Source organism: Salminus brasiliensis, chromosome 20, assembly GCF_030463535.1.
Source record: "Salminus brasiliensis chromosome 20, fSalBra1.hap2, whole genome shotgun sequence".
NCBI classification, from domain to species: Eukaryota; Metazoa; Chordata; class Actinopteri; order Characiformes; family Bryconidae; genus Salminus; species Salminus brasiliensis.
Genome location: NC_132897.1, coordinates 19058809 through 19083641, shown reverse-complemented (window position 1 = coordinate 19083641; position 24833 = coordinate 19058809). Strand labels below are relative to the sequence as shown.

The 24833-nt window shown below is 39.0% G+C and overlaps 2 protein-coding genes across 2 annotated transcripts; both read left to right on the top strand.

Moving 5' to 3' along the window:
- Nucleotides 1-3750: 3750 nt before the first annotated feature.
- On the top strand, nt 3751-6681 carry LOC140542272 (procathepsin L-like). Its single transcript, XM_072665184.1, has 7 exons — nt 3751-3876; nt 3967-4089; nt 4190-4342; nt 4608-4832; nt 4987-5155; nt 5347-5464; nt 6260-6681. The coding sequence occupies exons 1-7, from the start codon at nt 3751-3753 to the stop codon at nt 6357-6359; spliced, it is 1014 nt and encodes a 337-aa protein (XP_072521285.1). The 3' UTR covers nt 6360-6681.
- Nucleotides 6682-17050: 10369 nt separating this feature from the next.
- Nucleotides 17051-21286, top strand: ctsla (cathepsin La). Its single transcript, XM_072665352.1, has 9 exons — nt 17051-17100; nt 17804-17953; nt 18342-18477; nt 18584-18706; nt 18825-18977; nt 19145-19369; nt 19634-19802; nt 20033-20150; nt 20772-21286. The coding sequence occupies exons 1-9, from the start codon at nt 17072-17074 to the stop codon at nt 20869-20871; spliced, it is 1203 nt and encodes a 400-aa protein (XP_072521453.1). The 5' UTR covers nt 17051-17071; the 3' UTR covers nt 20872-21286.
- The last annotated feature ends 3547 nt before the right edge of the window (nt 21287-24833 follow it).

The window sequence follows — 24833 nt, the reverse complement described above, 5'->3', positions numbered from 1 at the left end:
CTGAATAGATTTGACCAAAATATCAAGCATTTTTCTAACTTCCTTAAGGAGCCTAAAGTGGATCCTCTCCAAAAATTCCCTTTTAAGGCTTTTATTTTTAGGAATATACTATATATATATTCTACTTATAAACATGTGGGTAAATGATGAATAAACAGTCATGTGCTCTGTCAGTTGTTGAGAAATAGGCATGACATGTCTGTGCTTGTCCAGCTCAGTAAGTACTCTTCACCTTCATTTCTCTCTCTCTGCACATTCAGCCTTTCCTCCAGGCCTGAGCCTGTTTGTCTTCCTCTAAGGTGACTTCTGAATGTTCGGACTTTTCTTCTGACAAACTTTAGAACATATTAGCAGCTTACACTGTATAAACCTAACAATGTAATAACGTCAGTGAAGGCGTCATTTCAAATCATACTAAGAATTTCTGTAAAGAAACTTCTCAAACAATTCGGTCATGTCATTAATGTTGGTAGAGTCTTCAAGTTATAAGACATCCAGTTCAGAACAATGACTTCAGCAAACAGGTTCAGATTATTAACATGTTAAAACTGCTGAATGTAAATGCAGTTTAAATTGAGTCCAAAACTAAAGAGCTGTTACTGCCACTAGTGTGGATTAGTGACCGGAGCAGAGTTGCTGAAAAAACCATTATGGACAAGACCGAGCTAATCAATCTACATGCTATCATTAGCATGTTCTAAACATGTTCTTATAAGATACGATAAGATAATCCTTTATTAGTCCTGCAGTGGGGAAATTCTCATTATAAATTCTCTATTATTAAATTCTCATCATTCTCATTATATTGTAAATTAACATTTTCTTTGTAAAAAAAAAAAACAAACAAACAAAAAAGCCAAATTAATACATTCCTACTGTACAGGTTTTAAGTCAAAGAACAGAATATTTTCATACATAATCCTCTTACATAATTCTTTTCCAGCTATGATCAATATATTCTTCAACTGATTTTTTTCCCCTTTAATCCCCCTCATCTTTTTTCCCTTCCCTTTGTGTTTTTTTTTTCAAATATAAAATCAACAAGTATTTACTCCACAATACACAATAGCCACCTAAAAGACGTATCAGATAGTGTTAAATATGTAAAATGTCTACAAGCCCCATGTAAAGTTATTCGTATCTTATCATCAGCTGCAGATGATAAGAACATGGGAGGGAGGTCTCAATACAAAGTACTCCAAGTTAGAACTGGTGTACTTATTAGTGCTGGTTTGGTAAGTACAATTCGCGAGTACAAACTCCTGAGGACAGGAGGACGCTGTACAATAATTTTGAAACTGGAACAGCAGCGTGGTGTATAATGCACATGGGATATTTCGTTGGGCTGATGCATCCTCGATAATACAGGCGGAACAAGAACACATCCGGGCGTTTGGATTGTATTTGGCTAGATGTGAACTTTTGAATGGAACATTACATGGGCTGCATTTGGTTTTGTTTCACAGGAACACAGGAACACAAGTACAGACAAGAATGCAGAATTAGCCATGTTCCAGTACACTTTGCTGATTTCCCTGCTCTACCAGACCTACAAAATCTGGCAATTAACAGGTGAACTGAATCTGGTGTGCTTAAACAGAAGAAGCACAAAAACGTGCAAGAATCTACCCAGAATCGGCCAGAATTGCCCACCTCTGCACTAGAAAATGCTGAAAAGATTCCACTGGAAAAAAAAACTTCTAAAAGACTACATTCTGACACTCTCACACATCTAAAAACTTTTTTTTATCACTTACAGATATTTTGCAAAGACTGCCCTAGTTTGTTTGGTAAAAAACAAAATGATGCAGAATGTGGACATGACCCTGGTTAAATGAACAGGGACAGAGAAGTTACCCCCTGTTTGGTGCTGGACCTATTGGTTATTCACAATGTCTATGTCTCAGTTTGCATGAGCAAAGACTAAAAAGCTGTGATAACATTAAATATTAATATTTATATATTTATTATTTATTGAGTTAAGACTGCTATCTTGACCATGTTACACCAAGCGATCAAGATGACCGGAGCAAAATGCAGCAACACTCACATGACTTTATTCTGACATTGGAAGCTTGTCTGCAACAGTGAAATCGCTTGAAAAGTTGACATTAGGTTGGTTTTCTCTGGATTGTTGAAGATGACCATCCTAAGAGCTCTCAGAGGCTTTCAGAAAGAAGGATTCTGAGAAAGGATTTTAAAAGATCTCGGCTGTTCCACTGTCTGGAAAATAATGTACAAGTGAAACAACAGGGAACATAAAATGTGCATATGTTTAAATATGTTTTGGGGTGTCCTAATGTTTTCACATAACCATGCTGCTTAGAGCACTAAATTGCTAATTGCACTTAAGTTGCTCATCCATTGATCACAGTCTGTTCAGAAGAAGACAAAGGCGTTTGCTCCTTAACAGCCCCAGGTCGTTTCTGCTCAACCATTTGGCTACTGTAACAGCAGATTATGTTGAAAGGTTTAATGGTCAGGTAATGAGGTTACATCAGGTGCACAGCCAGCAGTTATTATGTGGCTTGTAAACCTTAAGAACTCGTCTTGTGTGTGACGTGTGGAGTTTCAGGCCATGTACACATATGAATCCTCCCACAACACACCCAGATCTTATAGAATCAATCATTAAACTAATATATTATAATAATATAATAAATTATGTTAAAATCACACAGCAGCTGTTTGAGGTTGAGTTTCTGGGTTTTCCATATTACTTGGTTTTTGCTGATCTCGTGTTGGCAAGATTAATCTGATGTTCATTTGTATACTGTTTATATATTAATAAGACAGAATTTTGTACATATAGTTACAAAATGTACAGTCTGAAATCTGAAAAACACAACTCAAGACACCACTGGTACTAACTGCACCGTCACTGTACCAAATAAACATACATCTTCACTCACGTCATGCTCACTTCACTCACTTTTTGACATTTGAATCAGGCCATTGTCCTTTTCATTGTGCCATGACAGACCAATAGAAAAGCTCCAAAATGAAACATCTACTAAAAGTTAACATTGTTTCTACTCCTGTGAAGCTGCAAGCAATGAGATATAAATACTTTTTCATTCCTTTTCAATTCCTTTTTCTTTTCAAAACACTGTACTTTCAACTATGTGAAAATACTAAGACTAAGTCTGTGACTAAGTCTGAATCACTGCCAGACTTACAATGTACAGATTTACACTGCCTGTGTATATAAAGTTACTATTTGAAAGTAAGTGCGTCGTTTTTTTGGCCCCACAACATAAAATGCGCCCAACACGATGGCCTCCCTTCTTGAATAAGCCTAATAACTATCCCTCCTCAGTCTTCAGTACTAGTTTTCTTAGTAAAACAAAATATAACAATGCATAGTGAATGCAGTCACATAGACAGAAAACTCCAGATTCTCGGGGTGTGTATGAAGTGTATGAGGTCTCCACCAATCAGAGAGCGCCAATGTGTAACCATTAAAACAGGCTTTATAAAAAGGCTGCTGTTTCCAACCCAGTATGCTTAACTCCAAGTTAAGAGAGGTAAGAAGACCTTAAAGAATGTTTTCTCTCGTTTTTATCAGATTATTTTTTCTTCTTCCTCCCTGATATATATTACTATTTCCACTTTCTTTCAATATCCTTTAAAAAAAAAATACATTTATAGTTTCTAAACACCAATGTACGCATTGTTATACGACAAATTTCTAAAGAAATGACTTCATTCATGACCTGGCCTTGTTGCTTTTCTTACAGTTCCAACACTATGAGGATGTATCTAGCACTTTTCGCTGTGTGCCTCAGCGCAGTATGTGGTGCAGCAAGTCAGGACTGGGACGAAGATGACCACTGGGAACAGTGGAAGCAGTTGCACAATAAAAAATACCACGAGGTACCTTTCACAATTATTTCCTCCTCAACCTGCCAGTATTTTGAATGCTGTTTTCTCACACGGCTTAGAATTTCCCATCTTTCATTGCAGAAGGAAGAGGGATGGAGGCGAATGATCTGGGAACAGAACTTGAAAAAGGTTGAGCTGCACAACGCTAACCACTCTCTGGGCATTTACACCTATCGCCTGGGAATGAACCACTTTGGGGACATGGTAATGCATGGACTTGCACAGTCTCTGTGAACATTTCTCCAAAAAAAATCACCTAAAAGCTATCTTTCAGTATTTACTGAGTTTCCTAATTTCCTCGCAGACCCATGAGGAATTCAAGAAGATTATGAACGGCTACAAGCACAAGAAGGAGAAGAAGGTCAGACGTTCTCTGTTCATAGAGCTTAACTTTCTGGAGGCCCCAGCCCAGGTGGACTGGAGAGAGAAAGGATACGTCACCCCTGTCAAAGATCAGGTGAGATCCGTTGTTCAGTAGGCATGTGAGTTTGAGTTTGCTTTCTACAGCTCCATAGGTTAAAACTGGTCTGACCACATTGGTGAGAAGGAGGAGATAAACATCATGAATATGCTGTAGGCAGCTGTGCAGTAAACTACAAACGTATATAAAGGAATGTTAATGAAACATAATGAACTCACTTTACTAGAAGCATAATCCATCTAGAAGCCTAGGTGGCCAATATTGAGTCATGTTCTAATTATTCTCTTTGTTGACATTTTAGGGTGAATGTGGTTCTTGCTGGGCGTTCAGCGCTACTGGTGCCATGGAGGGTCAGCAGTTCAGAAAGACCGGCAAATTGAGGCCCCTCAGCGAGCAGAACCTAGTGGACTGTTCCCAGTCTGAAGGCAACGAGGGCTGCAATGGAGGCCTCATGGACCAGGCCTTCCAGTACATCCAGAACCAAGGTGGCCTGAACACAGAAGATTCTTACCCTTACCTTGGAACCGTAAGTCTACTTACTTGCTTACTACTAACAGTAAAAAAAGCTTCAGGGAGTAAAGAAAATGTCTCTTCACTAACTCATTTTAGCATCAGCATTCTCACTTGTCCTTAGAATGATTGCCAATTATATAAGAAATGTCAGTTGTTGTTTTAAACAGGATGACCAGCCCTGCAACTACGATCCTGAAAACAGTGCTGCCAATAACACTGGCATTTTGAACATCCCTAGCGGAAAGGAGAATGACATGATGAAAGTTGTATCTTCAGTCGGCCCTGTGTCTGTAGCCATTGATGCTGGACATGAGTCCTTCCAGTTCTACCAGTCAGGTGAGCTGCACTGCCAAATTCAGTCTATGCAGAATTGCTGAATCTAGTGCATGGTTTCTTTTCATACTAACAACTGCAGACTGATGTGTTCTGTCGACTCTCTTACAAGTAGTAAAGATTCAGTCAGTGAAGGCCAGCATGCTAGACTATTTTCCACTGTCCTTGGAGCTATCTTTTAATGTGTGTCTCAGGTATCTACTATGAGAAGGACTGCAGCAGCGAGGAGTTAAACCATGGTGTTCTGGTGGTTGGTTATGGCTTCCAGGGTGAAGACGTAGATGGCAAAAAGTACTGGATTGTCAAGAACAGGTATGAAAAGCAGCTGCATTTGATACCTTTAAAAGCAGTGACTCCCAGTGACTTATTTTCACTGGCATTTCCTTAGCAGGTTCTCAAAAGTAAAGCATGAATCACAACGCGGTTTTAAAAAGTGCTTAGTTTCTAAACTAAACTAAAAAAAAACACAACAAACAGACAAGAAGATTATAAAAAAAATACAAAATAGGGATGCACCGATCCGATATTAGGAACGGATATCGGTCCCGATATTAACAAAATTAGCTGGATCGGGTATCAGATAATTCACTTTAATTTGTAGGTGTGAGACTGCACTAAATGTGCAAATAAATAAATGAAATGGCAATTTAGTACATTTATATCTATGTGTTAATTTGCTGTATTAAACAAAAGTAATGTTTAAGTCAATCCTGATTCCTTAAGTCTCTCCCACAGCAATGGTACTGGACTGGTATCGGAATGGTATCGGGTATCGACCAATATGCAAAGTTTATGTATCGTATCGGAACTGTAAAAGCCAGATCGGTGCATGTCTAATACAAAACATGCAATATGACTAATGTTATTAGCACATTTTTAACCATGTTTTTAAATGTTGGATAAGAGTTTGATGAAACTTCTCAAAATGACCTAAAACCTAAAATATTACAATGATGTTGATTTGGCATCTTAAGCTTTTTTATGTACCGTCTCGGTCAGCGTAAGAGCAGTCGTTCATGTCTGTTCAACTGATTTGACAAGAATGAAAAGCCATCATAAGCAATTTTACTTGTGGCCTCTAACCGTAACTCTCTGTTCTGCTTGCAGCTGGAGCGAGAACTGGGGTGATAAAGGGTACATCTACATGGCCAAGGACCAACAAAACCACTGTGGTATTGCTACAGCAGCTAGCTACCCGCTAGTCTAACGAGAGATCTACTCCGTTACGCGGCAGTGGCTTCAGAACACCATCAGTGTATCACTAGTTCACTACGACAAGGCTCTCTTCTGCACTGCTGCTCAGTGAAGAGCACCAGCCAGTGCAGTGGAGAGCTTGTCACCTGAGCTACAGGAAGCGTATTCCAGCCTGATTGAGGCTATGGTGTGAATGGATTGCCTACATGTGTGTACTGTAGGTTTTTTATGTGAAAAACACTGCTATTGGGAATTTATGCAATTGTTTTTGTTCTTGTTGGTGTTATTTCCATGCTCCATGTACATAATGTTCATGTTAGAGAGGTGCTACTTGCCAAAATGTAAACAGGACAATACTTAAGTTTTAAAGTAGCACACTTTCTCTGAATGTTATGTTTACTCCTGCTGTGTTTTCCTGTACTTGAGAGGTGAGATTTGTTTTTGTTTTGTTTTTTTTTAGTTTTGTCTTTATTTCTTTTTAGGAATTTTGTGCAAGAGCTTCAGTTTGTTTGCAGGGATTTTGTGGTTCAAGCTTGTGTTCAAGCTCAAGTTCAAGATGGGATAAAAAAAAAATTTCTGAAATCTTTTCTATATGCCATGTGGCATATAGTTCAAGGCATTTCCCTTTCTTAGTAATCAGCTTCTCCTCATGCATTACCCAGAAGGGAGTGTATTGCAAGCAAGATGTGACGTCAATAGGTCATAAAGAGCCAGCCTACTCCAAGTTTCTTTAAAATATGATATTCATGTATTTCTTGTCAATTTCAAGTTTACAAGTAATATTTTATCAATTTCTGCGGTAGTGTTTTGGTCTTAATTTAATGTAAATATGAGAAAGTCCGGCATAGCGTGCTGTGGTACGCTGAAGAACTGGACCCTGCTCAGAGTCCAGAAGCATGTCTTTGTGCGTTGTCGACAGTGGTGTATGTACCTCCATTAAAAACAATGGATGGCAGCGCAGACAGTGTGTGATGGCCTTGAGGAGGCTCATGGAGGCTGCCCCATCTCACAATATAGATATAGATAACAATACAAATATATAGATAACAATAACACTATAAGAAACTGCTGCTAACATCTTGCCATATATATATAGTAATATAAAAAAAAAAAAAATTATACATAAAAGATACGAAAAAATATTATTACAAAATTATTATTATATTACAATTCTACATCCATATGTATTCATGTGGATTGGTCCCCTTTTTGATGGGTTAAGGTCAGAGCTGTGTAAGGGCTAGGCAAGTTCTTCCAGACTTTGCTTTGTGCAATGGCCCACAGGCATGCTGAAACAGAAAGGGGCCTTCTCCAAACTGTTTCTGCAAAGTTGGAAGAATACAATTGGCCAAAATCTTTCAGAATACCAAGACATTTTGGCCAGACGAATTGTTAGCTTTAATAAAACATAACCCTGCTTATGTTAACAAAGGCTGGACAACGGTTGTTACAGCACCGACAGAAATACAATCACGAAATCTACTATCCATGCAGCATCATCTTGGTTTTAAATTACAGGTGATTGTCATTGTTATCCAAAGTGTTTGTTAGTTCTCTCTCTCTTTCGTCCTCCGGATGTGTTTCTTAAGATAACGAAAACATGGTAGCTATTTAGCTATGCACAAGTTAACTTTCCCTAATGTCAGCCAAATATTATTATTAGCCTTCATAATTCTTTTAATTCTTAAAACTACACAATATAAGTTTAATGTAATTACTGAAAATTAAATGTTATATTATTTATAGTGAAATTTAGGCATTAGAGAATATTATGGTGCAACAAGGCTGCTGTGAGGACTGGACACAGATAGGGAACATTAACAAAGGATTTTTTTCATCTACATGTGTCAGTTAAATCATAAACACCACAACATTTCGCATAACACTCAAATATCAACTGTCAACAGCATGATGCAACTGAGCAGGGGCATGCCAACGTGCTACCGTTTCTGGTTTGACTAATAGGTTATGTTTAAATCTAAACCTAACATGGTAACAGCTTGCTGTGACAGAAATATGTTGAAGCAACAGAGAACTTTAATTCCTAAGTGTAGAGCAAACAGAAAATTAATTAGCAATATTAATATATTTCAATTTGACTCCACATTAATTAAATGATACATCGACACATATTGTTGTAGTATACACCACCAATCTTGTCTGCTAAACTGTCCTGCAGGTTTATTTTTGTTACATTTACTTGATTCAAGTGTGTACATCAATTTTATGCACACAACATTCTTTAAACAAATAATGTAGACTTACAGTCACAGTGTTGATATATGTAATTCATATGGACCTGATGTGCACATAAGTTCAAGATCTTTTTTCATCAGTGTGGTCTTTTAGATTGTCTTCAATGCTCTGGAATGATTACCATTACTGTGAGCCACCCACAATAGTTTTATTCAATTATTTTTAGTCAAATGTAAATGAACTGTGCATTAACGGGTGCAGTTTGCCACAGATGTTGTGTTTACTTCATTCACTACAAAAATCTACCAAACTGAATGTAGTATACCTGTATAAGTAAGTGGTTGTGATCACCCTAGTTCTTTAGAAATACAATCTCTTTTTACAAAATACACTTGACTGTGCATGTGAACAGCACAGTCCATTAAGTGATTTGTTGCATTAACACAGAACTCAGGGTAAGGTAGTGATCGGTGTGAGTATGTTAAGTATTTAACAGTGGCCTGGAATGCAGCTTTCAGAACCAGAACTAAATGCATCCAGTGTTAGCCAAGTTCACCAGCAAACAGGATTAAGCTTTCCTATTATTTCCAATTTCTCTCTAAAGCTCCCCTAGGTTTTGTGCTCACATCATAGTTAAATCCACTGCCACTGTAGTTTTTGGTTATGCTATTATCACTATGACTAAAACATTTTCCTATGAATTGTTAGAGCAGACGGGTCGTAAATATGATCATAAATATGACTACTGAGACATAGACAGGCTGAAAGTCATACAAGCTTATTCCAAAAAAACAGGCTAGACTGGTACCTAATCTGACGTGCTCCTTCAACCCTGCCAGTGTCCCTCGGTTTCTCAGGTTGCTGCCTCACTTTTCATATCTACAGGTTAAGGAATGGAGAGATATAAAATTGCATTGTGAACAACATCATGTGACTTTTACTGACATTAATAGGAGGAGAGAAGTACAGAACACAGTGAGTAGGAGGTCTTGTGAATTTGTGCTTCAAATGAGTGGAAGGTGAAGAATCTCTTATATCTACAAATACAAACAAATAATCACCTCAATTGTAAAATGTCTTGTTCTAAGACAATAAAGATTAAAAGACACTTGTTCAAACCTAAAATGCAGACATATACACACTGATTACATGCAAGACAAACACAGCTAGCTAGCCCTGTCCACATGTAGCTGGATATTCCTAAATAACATAGGTTTTTCTCCATATTTCCATGCAGCATTACTAAAAATCTCACATGAGACACAAACATGACTCTAAAATGGAAAAAAACGAATCTAAAACATAAGCGTGAGCAATTAGGCCTAGCTGGGGAAGCGAACACCTCAAAAAATGTGATGTCAAGCATAGAAAGCAGTCCACAAAGATGCCATTAGGTTCCAGATGCAACTAGAATCCTCAGTGAACATGAAACACATTTTTATAACAAAGATCTTCCCACTATGTTATTCAGAAAGCAGGTCTTCATAACTCAGTACTGCACACAGACTCAGGACACCATTTATAACAGAAAAGCTATTTTTCTTGGTGTTGTTAGCAGTGCAAGCTTTAAGGTATGTGGCTATAAAGGACTCCAAAAGAGTGCACACGCAAATGAGTACATGTACATGAGGTAGTTAGGCAGACAGGCAAGTATGCTGTCCAATCCTTTATTCAGACTTAACTAATGGGTTTTTACAGTCTTGTGGCCTCCATATAAACATCTCTTTGCCATCACTGCATTTTAGTTACTATTTGCTATCAGGATGTAAAGAGTAATATTCAAGAAATATAAGACAAAGCACCTACTCCGCCATTAATGTCATAGTATCCAGGCACAGATGTTTTTAATAGGTCTGTCTCTACACCACAGCTGCTCAGCACTCTTACCTCTACTTGATACTCTTAAATATAGGCATTGCAATAAACAAGGACTAGGAACAGTACAAAACAAACAAAAATTCATTTCTATTTTTATATTTATATTATTTGTCAGTTTTTTATTTAAAAACCCCTGCCCACCTTACCAGCAGTTACATTCTGGTACATGTGAACCAGTTAGGGAAACAGGTGCACCAGTTAAAGTGACATTCTGAACAAGAAGAAGCCTCATGAAAAGATGTACACTATAACATCCAACTTCTTCAGAAAGAAAACATACTTTAAATATGTTTACCTGGTCAAAAATGGTTTGTTCGTTTATCCCAGCAGTCAACTCTAGAAAACCAAGTCACATCACTTCAAGCAGTACCAGTAGCAGTGATGGAGCAGTGCTCGAGAGTTGGGGGGGGGGGGTCTAGAGAACATAAGAAACAAATTATTTTTTGCACAGAAAAAACATTTCTGTTCTTTTAAGGTTTATCAATGCCCCTGCCATTCCTCTCTCCCTGTACTCTGCTTAATCACCTTAATCATTACTATCTCATGCACCCCTAACTTTCAGCCCCTTACAAATACTCTGCAGCAAGACCGCATTGGTACATTTTAGGACAAGATTTGATCATACTAATTCTTAACAAATCAGGCCCTGAATCACGGAGGGGAGCTAACATGGTGCTTCACATGAATGTCCATATTTCATTATTTCATATGTCATATTTAACTAAAACACACACACACACACACACACACACACACACGCACACAATTACAATCACATATACAATGTAGGGTGTTTTCTTTGTTTTTAACTCCCTTCCTTCAGGAAGATGACTGAATGAAGTAGGTAAACTCTAAAATTGCTAGGCTCTTAAGCACATGGTGTAGTCAAACAGACATCAGCTGAAATAAAAACAACAGACAGGACATTTACAAGCCATTACTGAAAAACAGACAACATACAAAGCATAACTGTTACACTTCCAGGGACAAGCTGTTCAGTCCTGGCCACCTCCTTGTTCACCTCAGCTCAGAGGATTTCAGCCAAGTAAATAAAAACAGTGAAGACGCCATCAATGGAGATTGCTGTAAAATAAGACTTTACTCTGAGTACTTTAGAGCATTTCTACTGATTTATTTGTCCAGAAATACTGAGACAGTGTACAGAGCAGCTACATGGTTTAGATAAATCATGGAGATAGCTAGCTAGCTAGCTACATGTTTTTCATTGCACAGCAGTTTGGCTTTCTAGTTAGTTAGAGATAGCTAGCACTAGCTAGATAAATACTGGGGAACTATTTGCACAAAACACACACGTACTGGTCGCAATCCTGGACAAAACAAATACATGAACACAAGCCAAGTTAGCTAGATAGCTAGCTAAGTCCATTGCCTTCTTGGCAAGCACTATAGCTAGCTAGCTAGCTACAATTTATACAAGTCTGCAAAGATCCATTTAGCTATCTAACATAAACCATGGAGCTAATGCAGTCAAAAAGGTGGCCAACAAAATACACTAGTACGTTATTCGCTATATGGACTCTCTCATCCGATGTTGCTCTCAGAACAGGTGGGTTTTCATGCTGAAAGCTGGCTCTGCTGTTCCTCTGCGCTGGGGATACGCGCCTGCTTAACCACAGCGCAGCGCCTCAACGGACAAGCGCGCTAACAGCAACCTAGCTAGCTAGCTAGCTAGCTAACTATAGCTAACGCTAGCGCTAGTTAGCTTTAGCGACACTATCTTTCAGACTGGGCCGGATATAGCTACAGTTAGGTGTGTGTTGAGCTGAAGTCCAATTAACACTTAAATGAAATAGCTAGATATCTGAAACTGTCTCCTTACTCACCTTTTAAATGTTTGAGTTTGAGCCGCGAAGGCTTCGGATTTTGTGTTGAAATCGTGAAATGTTTTGAGACACAGCGCTCTCAGTAAGCAAAATAAACTTGACATTTCACTAAACTGTTAATACTAATAGTAAATGCTATAAATCATGATAAAATACGAGCAGTAAATGTTAATAAGTGAGGATTTAGCTAGCTACCGTCTACAGTTAGCTAGCTAGCTACACAGCTCGTAACGGTCGCGGGTAACCGCCTCGCGCTGTGACACCTGAGCACTGCTGATCACAACAGCCCCGTAATTGCATGCAAGTACACCGGACCCTCTTCCTATACACTGCACACTTAATATATTTATATACTTTATAGTCTATGTGCATATTTATTTCTTTATTATTTGACATTTATTTAATGTATTTTATGTTGGTTCATTTGTGCTTTTGATACTTTTGAAAAAAAAAAAAATATTTTTCTCATATTTTGATCCATCTTCTCTTTCTGTCTTGATTTTCTTATGTGACTGGACCCTCATCAAACTTCTCGCTGCTCGTTGTACCTTTTGATTTGACCTAGATTTGAAGAGCAACCAGCTCTGAGATGAAACACTGATCAGTGACCGTGCCGTCTGAAGCATTTAGTTGACTGAGTGAGAGTAGCCTGCAAAAAAAAAAAAAAAAAAAAAAGATGGCTCATATAATTTATGAATATATCAGTTTTCATTCTGTCTCTTTCCCATGTACGTAGATGCCCAGTTCCAACTGTTCCATCCTAGTACCAGCAGACCGCAGTGGATCTCCACTATCCTGCTGCCCGCTGTCCTGCTCTGGGGCCTTGCATTGATTTATCCGCACCTCACTGCATGACTGTGCTTCTGACTGTTGATCTGTGTGGACTTTATCATCTAGCTCATGCCATTTTCCTTCTGATTCAGTTTTGTTTTTGTTGTTTTTCTCTGTTTGACCTATTTTTGTGTTCTCCCGTGTCGACCAGAGGAGGATGGGTTCCTCTTTTGCGTCTTGGTTCCTCTCAAGGATCTCTGTAAAGCTGGATGTTGTGAAAAAAATCATTGTGAAAAGCGTTACATAAACACATTTGAATTGAATTGAAATTGAATAGGCATAGGGATTAGCTACATTTGGCCTGTCTTCCTTCATAGGTGTCCTTTTTGACTATAGATAAAAACAACAAGAGCAACGTTGATTCTGTGTCATCCTTTCAGTGTTGCCAGAATGTTTAGTAATTCAATTACAACCTTGATTCACTGTTAGTTTAAGGTCAGATGATATAGAATGCTACTTTGCTATCTGGGATATTATCCAAATAAACCTAATATACTCAAATATTCTCAACATGCTGTTTCGGCTTCCTCTGGATGGAGCTTGTTGTCTTTGTGAGAATCGTATCCATTTCCACAGATAATGTGCAATGTCTTCCGTGTGTAAGTCTATATACAGTACAAGACAAGACAAGTCAACCATATTCACCGTTTGTGTTGGACACAGATGCAATTTCGCCTTTAACCCATCTGTGCAGTGAACACACACATACACACTAGTGATCAAACACACACAGTGACCATGAGCACACATGCCCAGAGCGGTGGGCAGTCATTGTTGTGACACCCAGGGAGCAGGGAGGGTGAAGGGCCTTGCTCAAGGGCCCAACAGTGGCAGCTTGCTGAGCCCAGGTATCGAACCCACAACCCTGTCATAGCCCCGGTGCTCTAACTGCTGAGCCACCACTGCCCTGTAATGCCCCTGTACATGCCTTAACTGTCTCATATATCTTCTTAGTTTAATGTCGAAAACAGCCACCCCCAATTTCGAGTTCTCGGCAGGTAACACTAGATTCACCTGTTTCAAAGAGGATTGTTTCAAGCGGTAAATATTCCCACATATTCCCAAGTATTTTGACCAATCTGTTTATTGAATATTGTAAAGTAAAACAAAGATAAGTCAGTAACAAAGACAGAAATCTGAGTACAAATGAGTTCAAAATAAAGAAATAGTAACACTAATAAAAGAAACTCAAGTAAATACGAGTGTAAAGAAACAAAAGACATATATTTCATATATGCACATTATGCAACACATGCACACATATTAACATATAAAGGTAAAAAAAAAAGGTAAAGGTGCACGTATTTGTCACTGTACAGTGTGGACTGTACAGCGAAATGTGTCCTCCGCATTTAACCCATCTGGTAGTGAACACACACTCACACACACACACACATGTGTTAGGGGCAGTGAGTACACACACACACCCAGAGCGGTGGGCAGCCAACTCCAGCGCCCGGGGAGCAGAGAGGGTAAAGGGCCTTGCTCTAGGGCCCAACAGTGGCAGCTTGCCGAGCCCGGCAATCGAACCCACAACCCTGTTATCGATATCTCGGCGCTCTAACCGCTGAGCCACCACTGCCCCGTATATATGCACATATATATAAAGTCAGGTTAAATTATAAGAATTAGTCGAAGGTTGGAGTAAGGAGTAAGGTTGGAGTAAGGTGTGAATATCAGTAACCTTTAAGGGAGTTAAGGGAGTTCAAGGGATACCTGTTCTACATAACCAAAAAAAGGAGTCCCAAACCTTATGGAATGTGCATATAGAGCAGCTCTAATGCATATAATCTTCTCCAGCTTTGCCACATTACACATTTCTTGAATTCACATGGTATAGGAAGGAGGGATAGATTTCCATTTTCATAGTATTAGTCTTCTAGTGAGAATAGTGGCAAATAACACAAAGTCAACCTCTATTATTGAAAGAGAAACAGATGAAGGAATCATCCCAAACAGAGCAAGAATAGCTTTAGGTTCAACAGATTTGCCTATAATGTCCATTCACAAGTATTTTGTAGATGTAAAAGCCTAACCCCAGTTATATAATCCACTTATATTATCCACTTTAGTTACCTTGCCAACGAAGCAACACGCTTTATGAATGTAAATGAACATAAACATTGAAATGGTTAAATGGCTAAATACACCAGCATCATATATTTTTATTATTTGACATTTTCATTGTAACACTAAACATGTTGACATGTGTTGCTAATACTTGTTGCTCATCCCTTGATCACAGTCTATTCAGAAGAAGACAAAGTCGTTTACTCTTTCAAAGCCCCAAGTCGTTTCCACCTAATTATTTGGCTACTTTAACAGCAGATTACACTGAAAGCTTTAATGGTCAGATAATAGGATTACATCAGGTCCTCTGTCCACAAGCAGCAGTGATAGGCTTATCAACCTTATGAGCTTGTCTCAGCTTTGACGTGTGGAGCTTCAGGTCTTGTGTGCATAGGAATGCTCTGTCCAGACGTATTGATCATTTGGTCATTTGATCGTTAATCACAACTCATCACAACATCTGATGATATAGCATCAATAATTAAACTCACTCTGCTAAAATCACACGGCAGCTGTTTGAGGTTGAGTTTCTGGGTTACACATATGACTTGGTTTTCGCTGATCTTGTGTTGGCATTGTTGGTCAGACTGGAACAAGGATTTCTGGTAGAGACAGAATCGTTCATATTTCGGCTGAAGAGCCGCAAAACATGCATGCTGGTGATGTTTAATTTTAAGTCTACACACAAAAACAGAACTGAAATGTGGGAAATGCTGCACATGAAACACAAGCGGGCACTCTGGGTTAGTCACATTTTCACAGTTTCATGAAATGTGATTTGGAGTAGGATGACTCCAGTATTAGTAAAGATTAATCTGATGCTCAAGATATAATAACAGACACAAATACAAAGAATTGTATTGTTATTTATGGCCTATTACCGTGTAATGCACTTTGCTGTAGCCCATTATTTCAGCCCACTTCACTCAATGAGAACACAGATGTGTAGTAGTACCTCTTATTTTAATACTTTAAATACTTTTAGTTACAAAATATACAGTCTGAAGTCTGAAAAACACAACTCTTGACACAATTGACACGTACTGCACGGCCACTGTACCAAATAACATCAATACCTTCACTGCCATGCAAAATTGTATATCTGTTGTTGCTGATTTTGACCTTTTGACATGATTTTAATCCGGTTGTTGTTGTTTTTTAGTGCATCAAATGTCACCATGAATGACTAATAGAAATGCTCCAAAAAGATACAAATAAAATGTTTTATTTTCTGACCTCCATTAAAAGTTAAGAAGATTTTCGTTTCATCTCCTGTCAAATGGTCATTTTGGTCATTTTTTTGCATAAATGTTGAAATGTACTGGACTGTACTATAAGCTATGCCAATAAGCAAAAACAATAGACAGTAGACTGGCCATTAAGCACTGAACAAAAGCTAGACACTGAACAGTGGATGATATTGTAGGGGCCTGAATCAATTGGCAATTGTGTGAACAGTATGCAGATTTACACTGTTTGTGAATATACAGTTACTATTTGAAAGTAATAGCTTTATTTGTGGACAGGTTTTGGCCCTTGACCCACCACGTCCATTATGCATGACCCACACAGCAGAAAACCTCTAGAATTACTGCCCTACTACTGATACTGTATTAGTATCTTAGTATCGGCGCATAATGCATCGATACTGAACTTCTGTGGATTATTAATAAGCACTCAGTCTCTTTTCAGAGAAACCTCAGGCTTGCTGCTTTGCCAAGAACGGAGAGTTGCAATTCCACCATCTGCTGGGAAGCAGTGTCACGTGCCTGCGGATCACATGCTGCATGACAAATCCGTGGGGGCGGGACGTGAAACGGGTAGGAGGACGACTCCACCAATCAGAGCGCGTCGATGTGTGAAGCTCAGACTGCCTTTATAAACAGGCTGCCGTTTCCAACCCAGTATGTCTGACTCCGAGTTCACAAACAAGAGGTAAGGAGACCGTTCAAAAAATATTTTTATTTATTTATTTTTTTTTTAAAACGTATTTACTGTTATATCGGACAATGGGGTTTAGTAAAACGCTATGGCTCATAGTAATGTTATTTTAAAATCATTTTAAAATGTGTTTTTCTCACCGTCGTGTTATTATTTGTTTGTAACCTTAATTTAACGCAATTTTTAAGACTGATCTGCATTTTTCTCGTGCAATAATCCTTATATCTTAGTTAGAGGCTCCTTTTATCTATTTCCTCCCCTTGTCCTGATTTCCGCGGCCTGGGTTTCGGTCTTTGTTTCGCTTCCTGGGAAGTGGTTTAGGATTCGGTCCGATGTCCTAAAGGTGGAGAAGGCCAGCGCCTTTGTTTACCGTGTTTAGAGACCAGAATGACTCTGAAAAGACTGAATATCTGCGGAATAGTGGTCAGTCTGAAGATAATGGACAGGCAGCAGACCGCTGGAAGTATGGCGTTCAGTTGTTTACAGGGAATGTTTGTTTACCCCGCCGTCCTGCTCTGTCCTGTGGAGCAGCTCCAGTCCCCAGGACTAGCTAACTCGGCTGGCTCTGGCTCTCACGAATCGACGGTGTTTTTTTTATTATTTTTTTTTTTTAGGTTTAATGCAGGTTTCTTTCAGTATGAGTGGTATTTCGAAACGCAGAAGTTGAACTGATTCAGGGCTTTAATTTTCTCTGCAGTTTGATGAAACATTTATCGGCAGTGACGCAGAGGATCAAACCCAGCCCCGTTAGTCAGCGTTTTAACAGACCGGCGACGGGTTCACATACTGGTTTAACGTTTAAACTGGTACATCATCTTAAAACCTCTGCTGATGCATCTTTTCATAAGTAATGCAGACTTGCTTTACTTTTACAGATGGTATTGTTTCCATATCATTTGTGTTGTTTATAACATCACAAATATCTGTAGTGTTTATCTAAGTAGACTTGAAATCAATGAATATTTGGTCATGTTAAGTCTTTTTACGTTCCCATCAAAATGTAATGCTCTTAACACTCTTTAAAAAGTGTTTTTCTGATTGCATCACTATGCACCAGTGGGTGGAGAAAATGTGGGGGGGTGTTTTACCCCCTACTCTCACCTTCCCCACCAATCAGAATCACCTAGCCAGCTTAGAGCCCCTCCCTGATACTTTGTTTTTGTCGCTGTACAGAAATGTGTGTTTTTCGTACTGAAGAAATGACTTGTAACCTGGCATTGTTGCTTTTCTTGCAGTTCCAACACTATGAGGATGTATCTAGCACTTTTCGCTGTGTGCCTCAGCGCAGCATTTGCTGCTCCAAGCCTGGACCGCGACCTAGACGACCACTGGGAACAGTGGAAGCAGTGGCACAGTAAAAAATACCACGAGGTACGTTTCACACCCGTTTCCCGTTTCTCCCCAGCCTGCCGGTATTTCGAATGCTGTTTTCTCACGAAGAGGCTTGTTGGACTGAGTTTGCCATCTTTCATTGCAGAAGGAAGAGGGATGGAGGAGAATGATCTGGGAGAAGAACTTGAAAAAGATTGAGATGCACAACCTTGACCACTCTCTGGGCATTCACACTTACCGCCTGGGAATGAACCACTTTGGGGACATGGTAAGACTTGCACAGTCTCTGTGAACATTTCTAAAAAAAAAAAAAAAAAAAAAAAAAAAAAAAAAATCACCTAAAAGCTATCTTTCAGTATTCACTGAGTGTCCTAATTTCCTCGCAGACCCATGAGGAATTCAGGCAGATCATGAATGGCTACAAGCACAAGAAGGAGAAGAAGATCAGGGGTTCCCATTTCATGGAGCCCAACTTCCTGGAGGCCCCAGCCCAGGTGGACTGGAGAGAGAAAGGATACGTCACCCCTGTCAAAGATCAGGTGAGATCCGTTGTTCAGTAGGCATGTGAGTTTGAGTTTGCTTTCTACAGCTCCATAGGTTAAAACTGGTCTGACCACATTTAGAAGGAGGAGATCGATGTTATAGGTTTAGATGCCCCATATTTGTAACGATCATCTTCTAATGATGTCCTTTGTTGACATTTTAGGGCGAATGTGGTTCTTGCTGGGCTTTCAGCACCACTGGAGCCATGGAGGGTCAGCAGTTCAGAAAGACCGGCAAGTTGGTGTCCCTCAGCGAGCAGAACCTGGTGGACTGTTCCCGTCCTGAAGGCAACGAGGGCTGCAACGGAGGCCTCATGGACCAGGCCTTCCAGTACATCCAGGACCAAGGCGGCCTGGACACTGAGGATTCCTACCCTTACCTTGGAACCGTAAGTCTACTTACTTGCTTACTATGAAGCTGATTCACAGTTAAGGAAGTCAAGTAAAGAAATGATGTCTCTTTGATATTACCTTGTTATCTTACAATGTTTGGGGGCCCATGCCTCAATTTTTCATTCTCATAAGAAAATGTAATGAATTTTTGTAGTTGCTGAATAACTGCGTAATAAGCATGCAGTTTAATTAGTAGGATACGTTAGTAGGATACAAAACCTCATGTTTTATAAACCTACAATTACCTTACCTGTTTTCAGGATGACCAGCCCTGCCACTACGATCCTAAAAACAGCGCTGCCAATGACACTGGCTTCGTTGATGTTACTAGTGGAAAGGAGCATGCCTTGATGAAAGCTGTGGCTTCAGTCGGCCCCGTGTCTGTGGCTATTGATGCTGGACATGAGTCCTTCCAGTTCTACCAGTCAGGTGAGCTGCACTGCCATGTGCTCAGAAAATGTCTATGCAGAATTGTTGAATCTAGTGGATGATTCATTTTCATACGAACAACTGCAGACTGATGCGTTTTGTCGACTTGCTATTAAAGCGATTGCTCATAGTGAGCAGTCAGTGAAAGCTAGCTTACAAGCCTGACCTCAGATGTCCCTGGAGCTATCTTTTAATGTGTGCCTGTCTTGTTTTTGTTTTTTTTTCTTTAGGTATCTACTATGAGAAGGACTGCAGCAGCGAGGAGTTGGACCATGGCGTTCTGGTGGTTGGTTATGGCTTCCAGGGTGAAGACGTAGATGGCAAGAAGTACTGGATTGTCAAGAACAGGTATGAAAAGCAGCTGCATTCTATATGTTTGAGAGCAGTGACTTCCTTATAGTTGTTTATAGCAAGTGCTGAAAGACCTTTGTCCACTTTCTTGCTTTCTTGTTTGACAAACTGCAAGATTAAGCCCAGTGGCTTATTTTCGCTTGCACTCCCTGGGCAGGTTCTCACAAAAGCTGGCTGTACTAAAAAGTGCTTGGTTTTCAAACTAAAAAAATCAACAAACATGGATCTGTAAGGATAGAAAATTGGTTAAATGGTTGTCAAACAGTTCAGTGACACTGTCACTGGCAGTGACATGGACATGGAAAGAAAATGATTGTCCAAAAGCCCATTTCTTGTAATGGCCTGGTTGACCTATTTGTGACTTGCCAACTCTCCAGACACTGAAGGGGCAAAACTAATTCTGTGTTTGAGAATTTAACCTAATTATCATAGTTAAGTAAACTAAAATATTACAATAATGTTGATTTGGCATCTTAAGCTTTTTTATGTACCGTCTTGGTCAGCGTAAGAGCAGTCGTTCATGTCTGTTCAACTGATTTGACAAGAATGAAAATATATCAGCCACCATAAACAATTTTACTTGTGGCCTCTAACCGTAACTCTCTGTTCTGCTTGCAGCTGGAGCGAGAACTGGGGTGATAAAGGGTACATCTACATGGCCAAGGACCGACACAACCACTGTGGTATTGCTACAGCAGCTAGCTACCCGCTAGTCTAACGAGAGATCGACTCCGTTACGCGGCAGTGGCTTCAGAACACCATCAGTGTGTCACTAGTTCACTACGACAAGGCTCTCTTCTGCACTGTTGCTCAGTGAAGAGCACCAGCCAGTGCAGTGGAGAGCTTGTCCCCTGAGCTACAGGAAGCGTATTCCAGCCTGATTGAGGCTATGGTGTGAATGGATTGCCTACATGTGTGTACTGTAGGTTTTTTATGTAAAAAAAAACACTGCTATTGGGAATTTATGCAATTGTTTTAGTGAGTAGAGGATTTTGTTGATTTTTTTTATTTTTATTTTTATTTTCATGCTCCATGTACATAATGTTCATTTTAAAGAAGTGGTACTTGCCCAAAATGTAAATGTCTAGGTTTTTCTACTTTCACAATTGATTAAACCTGTGGAAAAGAAACAAGTTAAATGGTTACGTTGCTTCTTTCAAGTGGCAAAACACGCAAGAACTACGCTTGACGTAGCACACTTCCTCTGAAAAGTTATCTTTGTACATTCAAGAAGAAAAGTTTCCTGTAGTCAAAAGGTGTGGCTTTTTTCTTTTTTCTTTTAGAGAATTTGCCATTATTGACTTAAACTTTTAGTTTTTTAGCAGTGACTTACTCATCATATGGTTTCATGATGCATAACCCAGTAGAGCTGGTAGAACCCAAACAGGAAACCGGCTTCAAAGCAAGAAGACGTCTATTGACTGCATACTTTTAAAGAAAGCCTTCTGCAGTGTTAATAAAAGATTGGCTCAGACAACAACCTAAATTTGCAGGACTTGCCCCTTACGATCCACACTGAATTGTTCAACAGTCTCAGACTTGCTTCTGTGGTTTCTGACCCTGTATGAACCGCCGTTCTCTGTAACAATGAACTAAAGTACAGACCCAGTTCAGCCTTAAATGTAGTAACTGCCACTACTGTTGTTAACTGTGATGTAATGTTGCCAGTTGTTACAGATCCTAGTGTCTGAGACCACATAATGCTGATGTAGGACAATCACCTCATATCTCCAAAATAGTAACTTTTAATAGAGGAGAAAAAATAGAGTAAAATAGAGTATTTTACTTGTGAAGGGCAGTTTAGAATGCAAAAGAATAGACTCTATTCATAGAAAAAAGGCAAAACTGGACATAAGGTTTTGTTCCAACAATGACCATAAGCAAGACTACATGCTCTTAAAAATAGTTACTATAGTAAAAATAGTAAAATGTAACAAAAAGAACTGCATGTGATTCTAGGTTTTCTAAAGTCTCCTTAAGCTCCAGCTTTTAGTAGCCTTTTCAATCATGCATTGACTGGTTTATTAGGGGATCAAAAAAAGTTCTGCCATGGTGTTACTTTAAAATGTCCATAATGGCCCTTTTTTTTCCTCAAATAAGCACATACAGTGCCTATAAGTATTCAAAACACTGGATATTTTTTCCTTTTATTACTTTTATGAATGGAATCGTGATCAATATGATTCATTATACCAATATAATTATAATATTTTACAAAAATTAACACAAAAAACTCTTTAATATTAAAGTGGAAACAGATGTCTACAGTCATGTCAATTCAATAAAAATGACCTAGTGACTGATCTAATGCAACATAGCTCCAGGTAATTGGTTCTAGTAATCTCAGTGAAATGGATTAGTAAAGTGCAGTGAATGTGTAAAGTGACTATAGTATAAAGACACCTGTCTGGAGGGTCCAGTATTCCTGGTTAATCAGTATTCCTGGCTGCAACTACACCATGAAGACAAAAGAGCCCTCCACACAACGGTTACTGAAGAGTATAAGTCAGGGGATGTGTACAAATTTTTTAATTCACAAAAATGTAATGAGCATTAAAATAATAGTTTAAACTAAAGTGTTTTTCTTTATCTGAAAAAAGTCACAGTTTGAATATATTTTATTGTAAATATTGTGCTTTAAATGCAGAATATTGTCTATTTTGAAATAATGGTACTGAATATTGGTGCTCGACACAAACACACGTAGTAATTATCCAAACACCAGAAATGTTGTGAGAACATAAAGTGACCTTGGGTTTCCTTTTCTGGTGATACTGGGTGTAATAATAGTCTGGACTACCAGGTGGCCCCAGCACATGTTTATTTACATATGTCACGAACTTTGACCTGTATTCAACGCTTGCAGTGTAACATGACCATACTGTGCTGAACTGTGTGGTCTAGGGCATTCCCTGTGTTTATCTGCTTCTCTGTATGTGTTCCTGGCACATCCACTATAAGCCCAGTCAGAAACCTCTCCCCAGTTCCTGAGTGTGTGGGTAGATGGTGGTACTGGAGAGATGGCTGAGGATCAAATTACAGGCAGGAGGAGGTGTCTGTCAGCAGGAAGAGAGGACAGTAGACTTTGCTATCAACCAATCAGTAAACAAGTGGACTCAGCACATAATGTCAACAACAAGCTGGAGCTAGAGGAACACCCGAGCTATTCCAGGGAACACAGGGACAACCTGAAACACTGCCTGAGGGCAGAAATGCTGTACAGTGTAATTCTGTCCAAGAAGCTAAGCCGTCACATGATTGAACACTGGTGTTTTTATGTGGCTCTTTCTAAACACTGTCTTTCAGTGATGGCTACAATATAGTGAGGCCTGTTTAACTAAAGAAACGATGTGGTTGCTGTGACAAATCAATTAGCATTAAACAGTGTTATCTAGCTGAGGCTGTTATAGCGTCCAAGGCTTTATTCAGACCAATCCTGGTTCCAGAGATCTGTCAGCTGGCTAGCCTGCAGAGTTCAGCTCCACACACCTGATCCAGGCCTGAACTGAAGGCCTTCTGGGTCTTCTAAATATTACAACCAGGTGGGCTGGATCTAAACTCTACAGAATGGTGGATATCAAGGTACCAGCATTGGGCACCACTGGCTTAAAGAAAACACTATTATACGATTAAACACACTATTTAGTATATAAAATAAAAGCTTCTTTGAAAACCATAGAAGAACCATATTTATGGTTCCATGAAGAAAGCGGTGGATATGTGAAGAACCTTTTCAAAGCGATACGGTTGATGTAAATGTTAATTACCAAATTAAATGTTCTTCATGCTCATATACTTTTACAATAATGGTTCTGTTATGGGATCACTCAAGGAACCCTTCTCAGAAGCTTTATTTTTAAGAGTGTAACATCAACATTTTTGATTCTCAGAAAGAAAATAATATAGATACTTTAGTATCAATCCACCCAAACCGACTATTAAGCAAGATAGCATCATCCAGCTAAACTTAAGGCTAGTAATTACATCGCAAATTCTCTAGGGCAGGGTCTCTTAAAGAAGTGCGATGGAAAGAACAGCTGATGAAAATGCAAAAAATACACTAATGAGTGACTAGATTTGGTGATGTTTTTAATGTAGCCTACAATGCTAAAGTTTTATTTTTAATGTGTACTAGCATAGCAACGTCAATCCACCACCCATTAGTACAAAACATTGTTAGTTTGGTAAAAGGTATGTAGGTCTAAAACTGTAAGATTACCAGATAGTATTAGTGTTTTGTATACAAATAAGTACACACAGTGTCATTGATGTGAAGCACCACCCCACTCTCTTGTGGCGCGTCCTCAACCTGACATTAGTGTGTGAGTGAGTTACAATATAATACAAGAGGTGCTTTTCCTCTAAATATCTAATATTGTATAGTATTATGATATTAGTAATTAGTTTACAGTTGGGACATCTCATTGGGATTAGATTAGATTAAATATGACAGTGCCAGCAAGTGCTTAGTTTTATTTATTAAGTTTACACTTGCAGCAATGAAATCCAAAAAGAACCAAAAACACAAGGCTAAAACTGAACCCAAAAAGCAAAAGCAGAGAATAAAAAAAAATAATAGACATACAAAAATAGTAAGCATACAGGAATATAAACACTGAATATGAAGAGGCTGTAGCTACAGACAAGGCACAGATGAGAGGCAAGACAAAGAGGCAGGAC